The sequence below is a fragment of the Triturus cristatus genome, chromosome 4_2 (assembly GCF_964204655.1).
Source record: "Triturus cristatus chromosome 4_2, aTriCri1.1, whole genome shotgun sequence".
Lineage (NCBI taxonomy): Eukaryota > Metazoa > Chordata > Amphibia > Caudata > Salamandridae > Triturus > Triturus cristatus.
This window is the reverse complement of record NC_140586.1, coordinates 379,353,804-379,372,554: the sequence shown is the minus strand read 5'-3', so window position 1 is coordinate 379,372,554 and position 18,751 is coordinate 379,353,804. Positions and strand designations below refer to the sequence as shown.

The following is an 18,751-nucleotide window of genomic DNA, read 5'->3' as shown; positions in this document are numbered from 1 at the left end:
CAGCTTTGCTGGATAATTAGTGTAATTTGAATCTTGCTATACAAACATGCACACAAACACCTAATAGAGAGAATACATTATAAATCTACATTTCATGGGGTAACCAGAGCTTGGATGTACCCTTTGCTTACATGGAAGTGTCAAACTTGACCTTCTATGATACCCGTAGGAATATGTCTCTTTGAAGTAAATCCTTAGTGTTAGTCAGAAAGAATCTCAGACGGTTCCACTTACCAAGGGTTCTGCTGTCTTCCATCCAGGCACAGCAGACTTCCCACATCAGTGTGTGGAAATGAAAAGAAAAACCTCACGTGTTTCAACTATGGCAACTGTACCAAGACCAAGAATGATCTCCACTGCAATTGCCTCCCTGGCTTCATGGGAGAACGGTAAGCGTATGAAATAATTGTTCAATATGTTTTTATGAATGCTCAGATAAAAATGTTCTTTTCTCAGGCTTTTTCTTCGAGTGACAACGAATCTGTGAAACAAAACTCTTGCTAGGTTGGAGTCGTTGTTTGCACATATTTGGGGTTTTATGTTTACCAGTGCGTTTCATGCTGCCATTGTTTCTTATTGGTTGATTGCGGTACGAATGATACGAAAGAGGCACTTCCATTAGTTGAAAAGTTCCATTAAAAGAATGGAGGTGTATTGAAGATGGCGCCACCCATTCTACAAGAAATGCAACCCTCAGCCCCGCCTCGGGCCTCAGCATGATGATATTAAAGGTCTGCAGTACCTTCCATACTGAAAATGTAGAATCCTAGAAAAAAAAAAAAAAGGAAATTCAGGAAACTGAACGTAGTAAGGAAGGGCGGTTTCTCTAAGAGTGTTCTGAAATACACTCATGGCGAGTTAAAGCTATACCTGCTTATATATTGATTTATATAAATACATTTATAGAATATTATTGCCAATAATGCATCAGATAGCTTTACAATTAACATATATATATATATATATATATATATATATATACATATATATATATATATATATATATATATATATATATATATATTGAACAATCAAATTCAAGCGGTACTGAAGAGGCGCTGACACCGTGGGAAATCCATCAAAAAAAGTATTTATTTATTCATACCAAAGCCAAACGCGTTTCGACGGACTTGCCGCCTTGGTCACTGAACACAGGTAAGACATATTTGCAGTGCTTAAATACACCTTTGGCTTGTTAACCTATAGCGGTTATTCATGAACATAGAAAGAGTCACTTCTTCTGTAACGAGTATTTTTTCAAACAAACAAGTGTATATACAAGTGATACTGATTGCATAAACGTTTAACCTTCCATTGTCAAACATAAACCATAAACATTTTAAACATGTGCTTAAATGTAGTTGAATTAACTCGCTAGCCAAGCGATTAAACCCAAGTGGGTAGTGGCTACCTGTGACTCCGAAATAAAGCTTCATACCGCATAAAGGAAAAACAAGCTAGTATTCATTTTGGCTGTACCAGAGGTTTAAACCTGTGTTTTGGAAGAGTGAGCAAAAAACACAAAAAGAAGTCTTTCAAAATAAATGAATAAACACACAGTATAGTATTGCTTCAATGCTATATGTACTATGTTGCATATTGTTAAGCTCTATTCTTGCAGATGTACACTTAGGGCCTCATCCGCGTTAAGTCCATTCGGAATCTTGCTATTGAGTAGCAAAATGTATCTAGATTCGAGTTTGCGCAGAGATAGTAATCTGTTCCCTCCTCGAATATTTTTGGGGACACTGTCTATCACAAAGTATGTGAGATCCTCACTTCTACCCCTGTGTATGGTGTTTATGTGACGTGCCACAGGGTAGGATGGATCATCACTATTTATTGCACGTAGATGTTGCAAAATTCGTACGTGTACCTGATGGATGGTACTGCCCACGTACAATTTATCGCAGGTACACTTGAGAACATACACTGCAAACTCTGTTTTGCAAGTGAAATTGCTGCGGATTTCGAAAGGAGTGTGTTTAAAAGGCAAACTTAGGCTGCGGGTGTTGACCCCAAACTTGCACGCCTTGCATTTGGCACATTTGTAAAATCCATTCCTTGCTTTGAGCCAATCTGTTTTGGTGTCTAGTCTAGATATATATATATATATTCAAAACCACAGGTTGCCCAAAGCTTGCTGTCGTTCTGCTACCGGCAGCAAGCTGTGTGTATACCCCCTCATGTGCGGCTTTTCCACTTTGGGCAACCTGTGGTTTTGAAAATTTTGCGGCTCGCCGGGTCGCGGAAAAGCCCCGCTGCTGCTTCTGGCGGATCTGTGCTGCTCAAGCAACGAGAGCGGCGATCAGAATGAGGGGGGCCTGAGCTGCTGGCATATATTGGCATCGTGATGGTGATGTTTTGGCCTCCTTTCACCCACTTGGGTTTGACATTTGAACTTTTGCAAGGACTTTGGCACCGATCATGGTTGAGACACCCTGAAGTTCCTGTAGCTTGCACTACATAGACCACAATGCCGAGCTACAACCTATGTGGGTGGGACATGAATTTAAAATAAAAACAGGTATGTCTGAATATGCCGGATCCTTCATTTGCTTAGCCAGTGATCAAGGGCGGGATGACGCCCGAAACGCGTTTGGCACGAGAATGGAATGGGGCTTGACAGGCTGTCGTTCTGCTACCGGCAGCAAGCTGTGTGTATACCCCCTCATGTGCGGCTTTTCCACTTTGGGCAACCTGTGGTTTTGAAAATTTTGCGGCTCGCCGGGTCGCAGAAAAGCCCCGCTGCTGCTTCTGGCGGATCTGTGCTGCTCAAGCAACGAGAGCGGCGATCAGAATGAGGGGGGCCTGAGCTGCTGGCATATATTGGCATCGTGATGGTGATGTTTTGGCCTCCTTTCACCCACTTGGGTTTGACATTTGAACTTTTGCAAGGACTTTGGCACCGATCATGGTTGAGACACCCGGAAGTTCCTGTAGCTTGCACTACATAGACCACAATGCCTAGCTACAACCTATGTGGGTGGGACATGAATTTAAAATAAAAACAGGTGTGTCTGAATATGCCGGATCCTTCATTTGCTTAGCCAGTGATCAAGGGCGGGATGACGCCCGAAACGCGTTTGGCACGAGAATGGAATGGGGCTTGACAGGCTGTCGTTCTGCTACCGGCAGCAAGCTGTGTGTATACCCCCTCATGTGCGGCTTTTCCACTTTGGGCAACCTGTGGTTTTGAAAATTTTGCGGCTCGCCGGGTCGCGGAAAAGCCCCGCTGCTGCTTCTGGCGGATCTGTGCTGCTCAAGCAACGAGAGCGGCGATCAGAATGAGGGGGGCCTGAGCTGCTGGCATATATTGGCATCGTGATGGTGATGTTTTGGCCTCCTTTCACCCACTTGGGTTTGACATTTGAACTTTTGCAAGGACTTTGGCACCGATCATGGTTGAGACACCCTGAAGTTCCTGTAGCTTGCACTACATAGACCACAATGCCTAGCTACAACCTATGTGGGTGGGACATGAATTTAAAATAAAAACAGGTGTGTCTGAATATGCCGGATCCTTCATTTGCTTAGCCAGTGATCAAGGGCGGGATGACGCCCGAAACGCGTTTGGCACGAGAATGGAATGGGGCTTGACAGGCTGTCGTTCTGCTACCGGCAGCAAGCTGTGTGTATACCCCCTCATGTGCGGCTTTTCCACTTTGGGAAACCTGTGGTTTTAAAAATTTTGCGGCTCGCCGGGTCGCGGAAAAGCCCCGCTGCTGCTTCTGGCGGATCTGTGCTGCTCAAGCAACGAGAGCGGCGATCAGAATGAGGGGGGCCTGAGCTGCTGGCATATATTGGCATCGTGATGGTGATGTTTTGGCCTCCTTTCACCCACTTGGGTTTGACATTTGAACTTTTGCAAGGACTTTGGCACCGATCATGGTTGAGACACCCTGAAGTTCCTGTAGCTTGCACTACATAGACCACAATGCCTAGCTACAACCTATGTGGGTGGGACATGAATTTAAAATAAAAACAGGTGTGTCTGAATATGCCGGATCCTTCATTTGCTTAGCCAGTGATCAAGGGCGGGATGACGCCCGAAACGCGTTTGGCACGAGAATGGAATGGGGCTTGACAGGCTGTCGTTCTGCTACCGGCAGCAAGCTGTGTGTATACCCCCTCATGTGCGGCTTTTCCACTTTGGGCAACCTGTGGTTTTGAAAATTTTGCGGCTTGCCGGGTCGCGGAAAAGCCCCGCTGCTGCTTCTGGCGGATCTGTGCTGCTCAAGCAACGAGAGCGGCGATCAGAATGAGGGGGGCCTGAGCTGCTGGCATATATTGGCATCGTGATGTTGATGTTTTGGCCTCCTTTCACACACTTGGGTTTGACATTTGAACTTTTGCAAGGACTTTGGCACCGATCATGGTTGAGACACCCTGAAGTTCCTGTAGCTTGCACTACATAGACCACAATGCCTAGCTACAACCTATGTGGGTGGGACATGAATTTAAAATAAAAACAGGTGTGTCTGAATATGCCGGATCCTTAATTTGCTTGGCCAGTGATCAAGGGCGGGATGACGCCCGAAACGCGTTTGGCACGAGAATGGAATGGGGCTTGACAGGCTGTCGTTCTGCTACCGGCAGCAAGCTGTGTGTATACCCCCTCATGTGCGGCTTTTCCACTTTGGGCAACCTGTGGTTTTGAAAATTTTGCGGCTCGCCGGGTCGCGGAAAAGCCCCGCTGCTGCTTCTGGCGGATCTGTGCTGCTCAAACAACGAGAGCGGCGATCAGAATGAGGGGGGCCTGAGCTGCTGGCATATATTGGCATCGTGATGGTGATGTTTTGGCCTCCTTTCACCCACTTGGGTTTGACATTTGAACTTTTGCAAGGACTTTGGCACCGATCATGGTTGAGACACCCTGAAGTTCCTGTAGCTTGCACTACATAGACCACAATGCCTAGCTACAACCTATGTGGGTGGGACATGAATTTAAAATAACAACAGGTGTGTCTGAATATGCCGGATCCTTCATTTGCTTAGCCAGTGATCAAGGGCGGGATGACGCCCGAAACGCGTTTGGCACGAGAATGGAATGGGGCTTGACAGGCTGTCATTCTGCTACTGGCAGCAAGCTGTGTGTATACCCCCTCATGTGCGGCTTTTCCACTTTGGGCAACCTGTGGTTTTGAAAATTTTGCGGCTCGCCGGGTCGCGGAAAAGCCCCGCTGCTGCTTCTGGCGGATCTGTGCTGCTCAAGCAACGAGAGCGGCGATCAGAATGAGGGGGGCCTGAGCTGCTGGCATATATTGGCATCGTGATGGTGATGTTTTGGCCTCCTTTCACCCACTTGGGTTTGACATTTGAACTTTTGCAAGGACTTTGGCACCGATCATGGTTGAGACACCCTGAAGTTCCTGTAGCTTGCACTACATAGACCACAATGCCTAGCTACAACCTATGTGGGTGGGACATGAATTTAAAATAAAAACAGGTGTGTCTGAATATGCCGGATCCTTCATTTGCTTAGCCAGTGATCAAGGGCGGGATGACGCCCGAAACGCGTTTGGCACGAGAATGGAATGGGGCTTGACAGGCTGTCGTTCTGCTACCGGCAGCAAGCTGTGTGTATACCCCCTCATGTGCGGCTTTTCCACTTTGGGCAACCTGTGGTTTTGAATATATATATATATATATATATTACCTACTGGCGGTCGCCAGTAGGTAGTTATAGTTAGGACCCTCTTACCATAGGAAATCCGCAACATTCTATTTAGAATAACTTTGGCGCCGGTCGACGAATCCTCGCGAAATTTTCAAAATAGGTGGGGCGCTACGGTCCGCTCCTACCCTGAAAGTCTCGGGGGGATTCGTCAAGCGGGGGCTGAGAAAAAAGGGGGGTCCCAAAACGCGTTTTTCCCATGCATTTTTCCATAGGACCTTTAGACACAGCTACAGCCCGAACGGCTGAACAGAGTTACTTGAAATTTGGCAGAGAGGTAGTCCTCAGGTCAAGGAAGTGCCTTTTGTAGGTCTGGTGTAAATCTGTTCAGTAGTTCCTGAGAAAATAGCATTTAAATCAATATATATCTGTGGCAGCTTACGGTGCGCTTACCGTGCGCTTACGGTGAGCTTACCGTACGCGTACGGTGACGTGCGCAAGCGCGATTCTGATTGGCTGTTAGATCTTAGTAAACATTCGAATCGGTCGAAACCAGGAAGCGGCGGCCGCCATTTCGTGTGTTTCACTCAGAAAAAAAAGGGTGATAACTTGAAAAGGGGGCAAGGAAGAGAGTTACAGACCCCCTAACATTTGAAAGGGGGTCAAAGAAGGACAGAAAAGTACAAAAAAAACATTTATTAATTTTTAAAAAAAATCGCGGGGTACGCGTACGGTAAGCTTACGGTGAGCTTACCGTATGCGTACGGTGACGTGCGCGAGCGCGATTAGGATTGGCTGTTAGATCTTAGTAAACATTCGAATCGGTCGAAACCAGGAAGCGGCGGCCGCCATTTCGTGTGTTTCACTCAGAAAAAAAAAGGGTGATAACTTAAACAGGGGGCAAGGAAGAGAGATAAAGACCCCCTAACATTTGAAAGGGGGTCAAAGAAGGACAGAAAAGTACAAAAAATTTTTTATTAATTTTTAAAAAAAATCGCGGGGTACGCGTACGGTAAGCTTACGGTAGAAAAATAAAATAAAAAAATAAATAAAATTCAGATTTAAGTGTTTAGATATTAGGGGGCTCTAAAAAGAGCCGTTGTGTTTATGAAGTGATTTGATTTTTTAGTGGTACCTACAAGTAAGTACCGATGCAGAGTCTAAGGTTCAAGAGGAAGACTCTGTTCCCTTCATCAGTGAAGTGTACACCATCTCCTCTATAAATGTCTTGCATGTCGTAACGCAAGTTGTTGTGGTAAATGGAACCCATACCATAGTCTCGGAGGAAAGCAGAAACAGATTTGTTGACGTGCTTTATTGCTTTGTCAATCTGCGGACAAAAATGATTGGACCAGTTCCATTTTTGCCTTTGGCATATGTTAGAATACGCAAAGGCAGTTTTAGGGAAAAGTGAAAAAAGTTGTGCAAAGGTCTCCTTCATAAGCATTTCCAGACCTACCCCAGTCAAAGTGCCTAGGTCATTGCCACCACAGTGCACTATTATGAGGTCAGGGTGTTGGATTTGCATGAAGGATTTCACCAAAGGCATCAATTGGTGCCACTTTAACCCTCTCTGACCAATCCATTTAATGTCTACATTTGGCAAAGCAAGGTCTCTCACCATACCTGTTTTCTCTGCATACTTTTCACTCCAGAAGACATAGCTGTGCCCTACAATCCACACTGTGAACATCTTCCAAGGAGATCTGGATGCACTCAGGAGGTGTCTTTCAGTAAAATGGGAAAAAAAATGAAAGACAGTTTGGAAATGGAGGCATACATATTTTTTTTTTTTTAAAAAGAACTGATTGGCTGTTTCATACCATTCTACACTAAAAACTAGGCTGTATGTGTAAAATTATAGAAGCATGTTTTGTATTGGTACAGAAAAATGTGTTACCAAAGAACAGTACTATGGATTTGCTGTTAGGTTTGAAAAGTCAAGCACTCCTGCTCTTTGGAAATGAAACATTGTGTGGTGAACTTCTGACCTAACTCTACACAGCAGTGTTTCAAGAGCTGTTGCTATGGTAGCAGGCAGAAGTCAAGTTGGGGGAAGGGTACTAGGCTGAAGTCAAGTTGGGAGAAGGGTACTTTTGGAAAAGGGTTGGTTTACAACCAATAGAAATGTGTGATTACATTTGAAAAAAAGGGGGAAGCACTGAGATTTGAAATTAACATGTATATGTGTGGAAAAAGAGAGGGAAACATTGCCATTATCTGGTTCGGCTGAGAGGAGAGAGGTGTACAGAACAGAGATCCTGGCTCTGATAATCTGCTGTTTGAGTGCCACATTTCTTTCACAACTAACTAATTTTAAAGGTGAGTTATGAGTTTGAGAGGGGATGTATATGGTAAAATAAAAAATGAATAATAGAATTGGAATTCCTTTAGTTGAAGTTGTGTTTATCGTTTTGTGATATGGGAGAAATTAAAATGTGAGGAACATGTAAAATAATATGGACTATGTTTTCACCATAAATTAAGGTGTACTGGTATAAATGAGGAATACTTTTAGGGTTTGAGGTTGCAGTCAGTAATGCAAATACATTCAGCATCACTAAGGCTGGTTGCCCTTGCTGGAGTGTAGTCAGTCATCCAGGTTACACATGTTGCTGGTCTCAAAAAGCTGTTTGGACATGTGCTTTTAAAAGAATCTGAAAAGTGGATTCAAAATGTGTCAGACTGTAAAAGTACTCATCACTTGTCAAAAAAAGCAGTTGTAAGTGTGCTTTCAAATTGGCAAAGAAATTTCGTTTTCTGACTAATATGAAACCATGACTCTGTGTGCAAAGAGGAATTATAGACAGAGATTTATTGCGTATTACTCTGGTAATTTTACAGTTGCATTAGATGGAAAGGGGGAGCTATTTTTTCTGCAGAAGCAGACTCTTAGCACACACCCAGCTGCTTATCCTGTGGAATCATGCACAGTATTCACAACCGAGTGGGGTTTGAGGTTGCAGTCAGTAATGCAAATACATTCAGCATCACTAAGGCTGGTTGCCCTTGCTGGAGTGTAGTCAGTCACCCAGGTTACACATGTTGCTGGTCTGAAAAAGCTGTTTGGACATGTGCTTTTAAAAGAATCTGAAAAGTGGATTCAAAATGTGTCAGACTGTAAAAGTACTTATCACTTGTCAAAAAAGCAGTTGTAAGTGTGCTTTCAAATTGGCAAAGAAATTTCGTTTTCTGACTAATATGAAACCATGACTCTGTGTGCAAAGAGGAATTGTAGACAGATTTATTGCGTATTACTCTGGTACTTTTACGGTTGCATTAGATGGAAAGGGGGATCTATTTTTTCAGCAGAAGCAGACTCTTAGCAAACACCCAGCTGCTTATCCTGTGGAATCATGCACAGTATTCACAACCGAGTGGGGTTTGAGGTTGCAGTCAGTAATGGAAATACATTCAGCATCACTAAGGCTGGTTGCCCTTGCTGGAGTGTAGTCAGTCATCCAGGTTACACATGTTGCTGGTCTCAAAAAGCTGTTTGGACATGTGCTTTTAAAAGAATCTGAAAAGTGGATTCAAAATGTGTCAGACTGTAAAAGTACTTATCACTTGTCAAAAAAAGCAGTTGTAAGTGTGCTTTCAAATTGGCAAAGAAATTTCGTTTTCTGACTAATATGAAACCATGACTCTGTGTGCAAAGAGGAATTATAGACAGAGATTTATTGCGTATTACTCTGGTAATTTTACAGTTGCATTAGATGGAAAGGGGGAGCTATTTTCTTCTGCAGAACCAGACTCTTAGCAAACACCCAGCTGCTTATCCTGTGGAATCATGCACAGTATTCACAACCGAGTGGGGTTTGAGGTTGCAGTCAGTAATGCAAATACATTCAGTATCACTAAGGCTGGTTGCCCTTGCTGGAGTGTAGTCAGTCACCCAGGTTACACATGTTGCTGGTCTGAAAAAGCTGTTTGGACATGTGCTTTTAAAAGAATCTGAAAAGAGGATTCAAAATGTGTCAGACTGTAAAAGTACTTATCACTTGCACAAAAAAAGAGTAGTAAGTGTGCTTTCAAATTGGCAAAAAAATTTCATTTTATGACTAATATGAAACCATGATTCTGTGTGCAAAGAGGAATTACAGACAGAGATTTATTGCGTATTGCTGTGGTAATTTTACATTTGCATTAGATGGAAAGGGGGAGCTATTTTTTTCTGCAGAACCAGACTCTTAGCAAACACCCAGCTGCTTATCCTGTGGAATCATGCACAGTATTCACAACCGAGTGGGGTTTGAGGTTGCAGTCAGTAATGCAAATACATTCAGCATCACTAAGGCTGGTTGCCCTTGCTGGAGTGTAGTCAGTCATCCAGGTTACAGATGTTGCTGGTCTCAAAAACCTGTTTGGACATGTGCTTTTTTAAGAATCTGAAAAGTGGATTCAAAATGTGTCAGACTGTAAAAGTACTTATCACTTGCCAAAAAAAGAGTAGGAAGTGTGCTTTCCAATTGGCAAAGAAATTTAGTCTTCTGCCTAATTTCAAACCATGACTCTGTGTGCACACAGGAATTGTTTTTACATATTTAATTTGTGAAGGTGTTATGGTGATTTTCACTTGTTGGAAAGGGGTACATAGTATTTTAAGATGTGAAAAGATCATAAAAAATGTAGTAATATATTTAAATAAAATAAAGGATTTTTTTTTTAGTTTTTTTCAGGTATTGCTGAAGAGCAGTGAACAAAATTTAAGATGCCTACAAAATCCAGACTAAGGAAAAACCACAAAAAAAAACTATATTTGAAGACAACTGGAGGACCTAAGATAGTTGGAGATGCTCATGTTGGGAAAAAGAGAAAGTCTTCTGGTAAGCAGACAAAAGATTTTTTTAAAGAACATCTTCAAAAAAAGGAAAAATGTACAAAATGTCTGTACTGGAAAGAATGTTTTAAATAAAAAACAACAGGAAAAAATTGAGCATTTAGTTAATGCAAATATACCTTCAGAAACAATAAAGATTAACTTAAAAAGAAAAACAGCGTTTAAAGAGATACGTAGATAAATGTTTCAGAGAAGAGTTATGTCCAATTTGATAAAGGATGTGAAGAAATATAAGAAAAAAGCTAAATTTTATAAGAGAAAAAAAGAAATTGAAGCCATTGCAGCAAAGGCTTTAGAATTAAAAAGGAAACTATTCATTTTAATTTTGAATAGGATGCGTACATTAGATAAAATGGTTAATGTACTGAAATCACAAAGCAAAAGGAAAAGAGTAGTGAAAAGAACAAACTTTTGTAAAGTGTTTTTAGGAGAATGGATGCATAGTTCAAGTAGTGAACCTTTTTTTAATGAAGAGAGTTATTTTCAAAGTAATAGTTTGCTGCATGCAGTTGACACCAGAGGTCGTGCTTATGAAGTGAAAAATGGTTGTATGATGGAGAAGGAGAAAATGGTTCCAAGAGATGAGGTACAAGTGATGGCGGATGATGCTATGGGGAGACGTCCTAAAGCCCCAGTGTACACTTGGAATTGTAGTAGTATTTGCACTGTGCGTCAGGAATCTATTGATAAATTTCGTGAGTTTCTTAGAGAATATAGTAAAAAAAGTGTTAAACAGAAGATTAAGGTGCTTCAAAGTCTAGATCCATGTAGAGTGAGAGAGAATACTGGTTTGCAGGGACATTCTCTGGCTTGTCTATCTAGAAAAGTGTGTAAAAGTGTTTTTCATCATTTTAGGATGCTGGCTGTTCATCATACTGAAATGAGAAAGTTTGTGAGACGGTTGTATTTTGCAAAAAGTCCAGCAATAAAGTTAGATGAATTAAATAGGGCTCTGTTCCGTGGATCGGTATCAGATGTAGAGAAGGTTACTGATGAAATTCAGTTTTGTTACTTTGGTCCAGAACAAGAAAGTGCAGAAAAGGACACAGTAAATGAGGAAGAAGTGGAAGAGAATGTAGAACCCTCTGTAAGTAAGGCATTTAATGATCACATAACAAAATTTGCAATAATCTCTAATGAAAGACCAAATATTACTTGTATTTGTTGCCGCAGAACTCATTATAGAAAACAAACCAGGAATGTAGATCTCTACAGAAAAAGTGAAAATGAAGATAATTATAAGTGGAAGGATTTTGCAACATATATATTTCTTGAAAATTGTTTTGAATTGGGTGAAGATCAGCGTATTTGTAAATACTGTTACAATAAGTTAGAGGAAAATAGAATGCCGACCAGAGCTGTACATAATAATTTAGAATTGGATGCTATTCCTGCCGAACTTTCTGAATTAAATACATATGAGTCTATACTTATTCAATGTGTTCATCCGTTCCAGACCATAGTACGTATGGAGCCAAAAACTGGTAAATTACCTCCTTCAGATTTACTGAGAGGTTTAAAAGGAAGAGTGGTGTATTTGCCATTGGATTTGAAGAAAAATATGGAAACTATTGATGCAGATACTTTGGAAACTGAACCATTAGTTATTCTGGTTAATGGTGTACCTACAAAGAATAAGAAGATTTGGCAGGAGCTGGTAGATGTACGGAAAGTACAAAGAGCAAATTTGTATTTGAAAAGGAATAACAAATGGTATGAATCAATTTATATAGAAGAAGAAGATTTACAAGAAGACACAGAAACACCAACTGGACAAATTGAAAAAGTGGACAAGTCAAAGGAAGAAGAAATTTATGAACATTTTAGCATACATCCTCTTCATTCAAAAGAAGTTATGGGAGACAATATTGATCTGTTTCAGATGAAGAAAGCAAAAGGAACTCCTGTGAGTGTATGGGAGGAGAGCTTGGAAGCTCGATGTTTTCCCCAGCTGTTTCCTACAGGAAAAGGTGGACGATACGATGAACGCCCAGAACAGATTCCAGCTTCTGAGTATCGAACTACAAGACTATATGCAGAAGATCCCAGATTTCGACAAAGTATTCCTTATTTGTTCCATCTTTTATTTGAAAGCGACTTGTCTGCATTATCATATGCAGTAAATCACATTTTAAAAAGTGGAGTACATTTACAAAATGTGTCTGCTAAGGATTATATGGAGAAAGTGCAGCACCGAGATGATCATTTGGAAACACAACTGATCAATCTGATGGCTTGTCAGCGTGGGACAAATGAATATTGGTACCGACGCCATGGTGAATTAAAATGCATGTTATGGAATTTAGGAACACCAACATGGTTCCTTACCCTAAGCTGTGCTGAGTACGCTTGGGATGATTTACTGGATTTTCTACGAGAGGCAAATTCAAACATTAAAAACATCGAATACAAGACAGCAGGAGAACTGTGCTCATTGGATCCGGTTAATGTTTGCAGATATTTCAATCATAGATTTGAGGCTATGATGTCCTTCATCTGCAATAAAAAAAATCCACCTCTTGGAGAAGTAGTGGATTTCTTTTGGAGAAAAGAGTACCAGGCAAGAGGTGCTCCTCATATTCATATGCTGTTGTGGATCAAGGATGCCCCAAAGTTTGGAACAGATACTGATGAAGCAGTGTTATCTTTCATTGAAGAATATGCAACATGTGCTATACCAAAAAGCACAGAAGAGCAAAAGTTAAAGGAGCAAGTTTTACGTTTCCAAAGTCATCGGTGTGGAAAATACTGTCGACGGAAGTACAAGAGCAAAGATAAATACTACACTAAATGTCGATTTGGATTTCCTAGACCTGTTCTTTCAAATGGAAGAGTAAACTGTTTTATGTCAGCTGTGAGACATACTATTACAAGAAAATCACCTAAGAATACCTACAACCTTAAAAGAAAAGAAGAATCTAAAAATATAAATGACTACAACCCAGTCATTTTATCCATGTGGAATGCTGACATGGATATACAGTATGTAGCTGACAGTTCCATTGCTGTTGCTCGATATGTAACGTCTTACATCACTAAATCAGAAAAAACTGAATTGAAAGAAATGTGGGAAGAGATTTCTCACGAAAAGACTGTCAGTAAGAAGCTGTACAGTTTCAGTTTAAAGATGTTATCGCATCGAGAAATTGGATCCTACGAATGTTCAGATAGGTTATCTTCTGCAAGTCTCTACTCGAAATCAAGAAGAATAATTTGGGCAAGTTTAGGCCTTGCAGCAATGAGAAATCGGGTACTGAAATCTGTTGGAGAAATTGAATATTTGGCCGAGAATGACCCTGAAAGTACAGATATTTTGAAATCAAACATGTTGGACACATATTATCCCAAGAGAAGTCATCATCTAGAGAACATGTGTCTCTATGAAGTGCTGCAGAACTACATTTATTCACGGAAAACCACAGAAGATATCAACAATGGAAAATATAAAGTCATTGAAGAGGAAGGATGTTTGGTGAAGCAAACAAAAGGAAGTTTGATAAATCACAGGAAGCGGAGTTGCGACACTACTGACAAAAAGGAATTTTACTACTTGGCTCTTTTACAGCTGTTTAAACCATGGCGTACAGAGGATGAACTACTGGGAGAATTTCAAAGCTATGAAGATTCATTTAATGCTTGCAAAGACACCATACAATGCAGTACTTTCACAAATTATGTGCAAATGTTAAATGAAGAAATTGAACAGGAAACTACAATTGCAGCTGAAGTAGCTAGAGACAGTTCTCAAGACAGTCAAAGTTCTGGAACACTCAGTCAAGATCCCCTAGGACAACCAATCGTTGAAAATGAAGCTGCAATAGCCATGAATGAAGTGGAAACGGCTATGAATCAAGCTCAAGAAGAATTTATAGACTTACCAAATTTGGAAAGACAACTGAATGAAGAGCAGCAACAAATTTATGAAGAGATCAGAAACAAAATTGATCACGGATTACTACATGAAAAAAAAGAGTGCTCATGCACATCATTTCATCCAATCAGGATGTATGTAAGCGGACAAGCTGGAACTGGAAAAAGTTTCTTAATAAAAGTCATCAGAAGCTACCTACAGCAAAAAACGGAATCAACTTTGTCTTGTGTGGTTACTGCTCCAACTGGGTTAGCAGCATATAACATAAAAGGAATCACCTTACATCGTTTGCTAATGTTACCAGTGGAGCATGAGAACAAAATACAATACCACAAGCTAACTGGAGAAGCATGCTTGGAAGTTTCAAGAGTATTGAAGAAGATGCAAGTTCTCATTATTGATGAGGTGAGCATGGTATCAAACTTAATGCTTGCCTTTGTGCATTTACGAATGCAGCAAATTCTAAGGACAGACTATGACGTGTTATTTGGTGGAAAACATGTCATAGTTTTTGGGGATCTTCTACAGCTTACTTCAGTTAAAGGACAACCAGTGTTTAATACTGTGACACATGAAGACACAAAGAAGTCATTGGGAAGCATTGGTAATGCAAATATTTGGTCCTTCTTTGAGTACAAGGAACTTACTACTAATATGAGGCAAGCAAACGATGAAGAATATGGAAGTATTCTGAAAGATATCAGAATTGGACTACTCACTGAAGCTGGCACGAAAGCATTACAGAGTCGGTTGCTACATAATTTATTCCCAAAGGAAGAAATAGTTGCAGAGAAGATATACAAGAACATTGCAGAAAAGAAAAGTGTCATCTGCTTAATGCCAACTCTACGTGAATGCTCAATATTCAATGAGGAGCTTTTGAAATTGGAAAAGGAAGAGATCAGGAAATTGGAAGCAGTGGACAAAATACAGGATGGAAGAATTACTATCACATTAACAGGCAAACTGAAAAATAAATTGGATTCACTAGAGAAGAACATTTCCAAAACTGCTGGATTAGAAAAAAATCTATTTGTTTGCATGAATTGTAGAGTATTTTTAAGGAGAAATTTGGATGTTGAAAAAGGTTTAGTTAATGGAGCTATGGGAAGAGTTGTGGGTTTTATTAATTATCAGAAAAAAGATGGAATTGAATGTTTAAAAATAAAATTTGATCAGATAGAAGAAGTTATAGACATTTGTCGTTGTACAGTTCGTTTCATGCTTGTGAAAGACATATGTACAAAGGAAACAGTTTCCGTTTTCTCTAGCATATGCTGTAACTATTCACAAGTCTCAAGGATTAACTGTAGATTGTGCATTTGTAAACATTGGTTCAACTGTGTTCAAAGAAGGTATGGCTTATGTTGCTTTGTCACGAGTGAAAACATTATCTGGTTTATTCATGATAGACTTTGATGAATCAAAAGTTAGTGCTGATACAAAATGTGTAAAGGAGTATAATAGATTAAGAAGAACCTATGCTCCTCATTTAGGTCAGTATCCTGTGTTAGAGAAACGTGTAGTTTCTCGTAAAAGGAGAATTGAGAATATCTGTAATGAGGATGTAGAGAGGAGGAAAAAAAAGAGGAGTGATGTAATTGCAAGCAAAAAGAAAAAGGAAAATGAAGAAGAGGTTGTAGGATGTCATTTTGAAAATAGCTCTGGTGTCAACTGCTACGCTAATGTAGTGCTGAATGTTGCATTTTATCTGGAAAGTTTGCAAGAGCAGATAATAGTAAATCAGAGAAAAAGATTCTGTTCTGAGTTGAGTCTCCTTTTTCAAAAGCTGAGTAATGATAAAACTCAAATAGAAAGTGCAACTGAAATTAGAAAACTTTTAGATGTATGTTCAGGACGAACACAGTTTTCTCAAAATGTACAGCAAGACGCACAGGAATTCTTGATGTATTTTCTTCAGGTACTGGAAGAAGAAGGGGTGCCAATTGAAAATATGTTTGGTGTCTCTTATAAATGGGAACATAGTTGTGAAAACTGTTACAATACATGTGGCTCTAATGTTGATTCTGAAAGGTTTATTTATTTAACAATGCCAGACAGTAAAACAGTCACTTTTGCTAAATTAGTTAAAGATGCTAATCATAGCATGGAATGTTGTGAATGTAAATCTGACATGTTTTCAACCTTACTTTTAAAGAAATATGGACAGTATGTAATTTTAATGATGCAACGTTGTAGAGCTGATGGAACAAAATTGGATACTTTAATAAAGAAGTTTACAGGACAGCAACTATCAATTTCAGGAAAAACTTTTGTCACAGTTGCAATAATTTTCCATGAAGGACCTACTGTAACTTCTGGACATTACACAGTTTATCTTAAATGTGAAAAAGGCTGGACACTGTGTAATGATTCCCAATTGATTTTCAAGCAACGTTTGCCTTTTGATTTAGCAAATTCATATCTAATCTTCCTGAAACCAAAATTTTAGAGAGACTTGGCAAGATCTGTACAAAACCATTTTTTCCATTTTATTGGATTACCATTGGAATTTTCATCAAAAAAGATTTTTCAAATTACCATTTGGCCTAATGGAAAGGTAAACAATTGCAATGTGGACTTATTTAATTCCTATTGAATCTTTCGGAAACCAAAAATTTAGAGAAAATCGGTAACATCTGTACAATTTAAATTTTGGAATTTAACTGGATTACCATTTGAAATTTCTTCAAAAAAGATTTTTAAAATTACTATTTGGCCATAAGGAAAGGTAACCAATTGTATTGTGGACTTATTTAATTATTAATTAATCTTTCGGAAACCAAAATGTTAGAGAGAATCGGTAACATCTGTACAATTTAAATTTGGGAATTTTATTAGATTACCATTGGAAATTTAATCAAAAAAGATTTTTAAAATTAATATTTGGCCTAAAGGAAATGTAATCAGATGTATTGTGGAGTTATTTGAGATATATTATTTTTGAGATTATGCTTCTGTAACAAAATTGTCAGACGGTATTTTTTAGAAATAGTTAATGTTATTAGATGATATTTTTTTAGAATATTATGCATTTCTATAATGTTATGTTTAAGTGAGAAGAGATTCTGGGCTTTTTTAAAACAATCTTTGGGATTGTTATTTTTTTTTTGCCCGCTGTTAGGTGATGAATGCAATTGCTTTCACGATTTATAGTGAAATGCAATATATTCTGAAAACAGCAAAAAAAAGGCAAAAAATTTTTGGGTAAAAAATATGTAAATACGTGTACTGTGTATTATAATGATTTATTAAATATTAATACTTTTTTCTTTTTTTTCAGATTGTAAAAGAAAATTGTTGAAAAAAACCAACCATTTTTTCAAGTAATTTCAATAAAATTTTAATTAAAAATTAAAATGTTGGGTGGGTCAGGTAAGTCAGAAATTAGATGGTCCCTTTCTTCCACTTCTCCTCAAACAGATTTTTAGTATTTAGTTATTACTTCCTCAAGGATCTTGAGATGTGGTAATTGATTTTTACTGTTTAAAAAAAAAAAAAAAAAAAATACGCTTACGGTAAAAAAAAAAAAAAAAAAAGTTTTAAAGAAAAAAAAAAGTTGAAAGGTAAGGTTGGCTCTTAAAAGAGCCGTTGTGTTCATGCAGGGACAGAGGAAAGGAAGAATGGGAACATTAGCTGGTAGGACAAATGTGCTGGTCTATTTTGTTGTTAATGAGAGGAAGACTGGTCTCCCTATGAACAATTAGACCATGGCAAAATGAACACCGCATAGTAACCCTCGCAAACCGATGGTTCGTTTCCACAGGATCAGAAAAAGGTGAATCTGCCCCCACAGATGAAGGGCTCTGCTGAGCTTCCGAAGAAGGACTCGGCTGAGCTGCTGTGGATGTGCTTGCTCGACTTACTGAAGGGTTGCCTCTAGTATGTCGTGCATGTGTCCTAGGATGCACATCCTCAAGGTGTCTCAACATAGTGTGATTCCCGAAGGAATACTTCTTGTTGGGATTTCCTCTTGAAAGTACACGCTGGCACAGCTTGCAAGTCACCAAAGCAGCATTGACTTTTTTCTCACCCTCTGGAAACGTAAAATACTCCCATATAAAAGAGCTCTTCTGTTTCCTCTTTCTCTGCCTGATGGTGGTGCTGCTAGCCTCACTCTCAGCAGAAGAGTGCTGGTCTGCCATCGTATCACAAAGACAAGTCAGCTCCTTCTCCTAAGGGATCACAAGCAGAAATGAGGGGAATGGTGTGGTGTTGGAGAGTTCTAGAACTGAAACTACTTTGAACCAATCAAATGCTTTGTTTCATGATCACATGACCCACCGTGCGCGTACGTTACGCTTACGGAGCGCTTACGGTAAAAGTACGCATGCGCGTAAAAAAGACACGCGCTCGCGCGCATGCGCATAACAGGCACTCCCCAACACTTCCGCGTAACGTGCGCGTGTAGCGTACACGCTTA

At 39.7% G+C, this 18,751-nt stretch overlaps 1 protein-coding gene across 4 annotated transcripts in view; it reads left to right on the top strand.

Annotated features, from left to right (window-relative positions):
* CRB1 (crumbs cell polarity complex component 1) overlaps nucleotides 1–18,751 on the top strand; it is an 828,623-nt gene that overhangs the window by 691,082 nt on the left and 118,790 nt on the right. For all 4 annotated transcript variants that reach the window (XM_085601839.1, XM_085601838.1, XM_085601837.1 and 1 more), the window contains exon 10: nucleotides 261–389. In XM_085601839.1, the coding sequence (XP_085457965.1) occupies nucleotides 261–389 (129 nt within the window). The remainder of the gene's footprint in view (nucleotides 1–260; nucleotides 390–18,751) is intronic.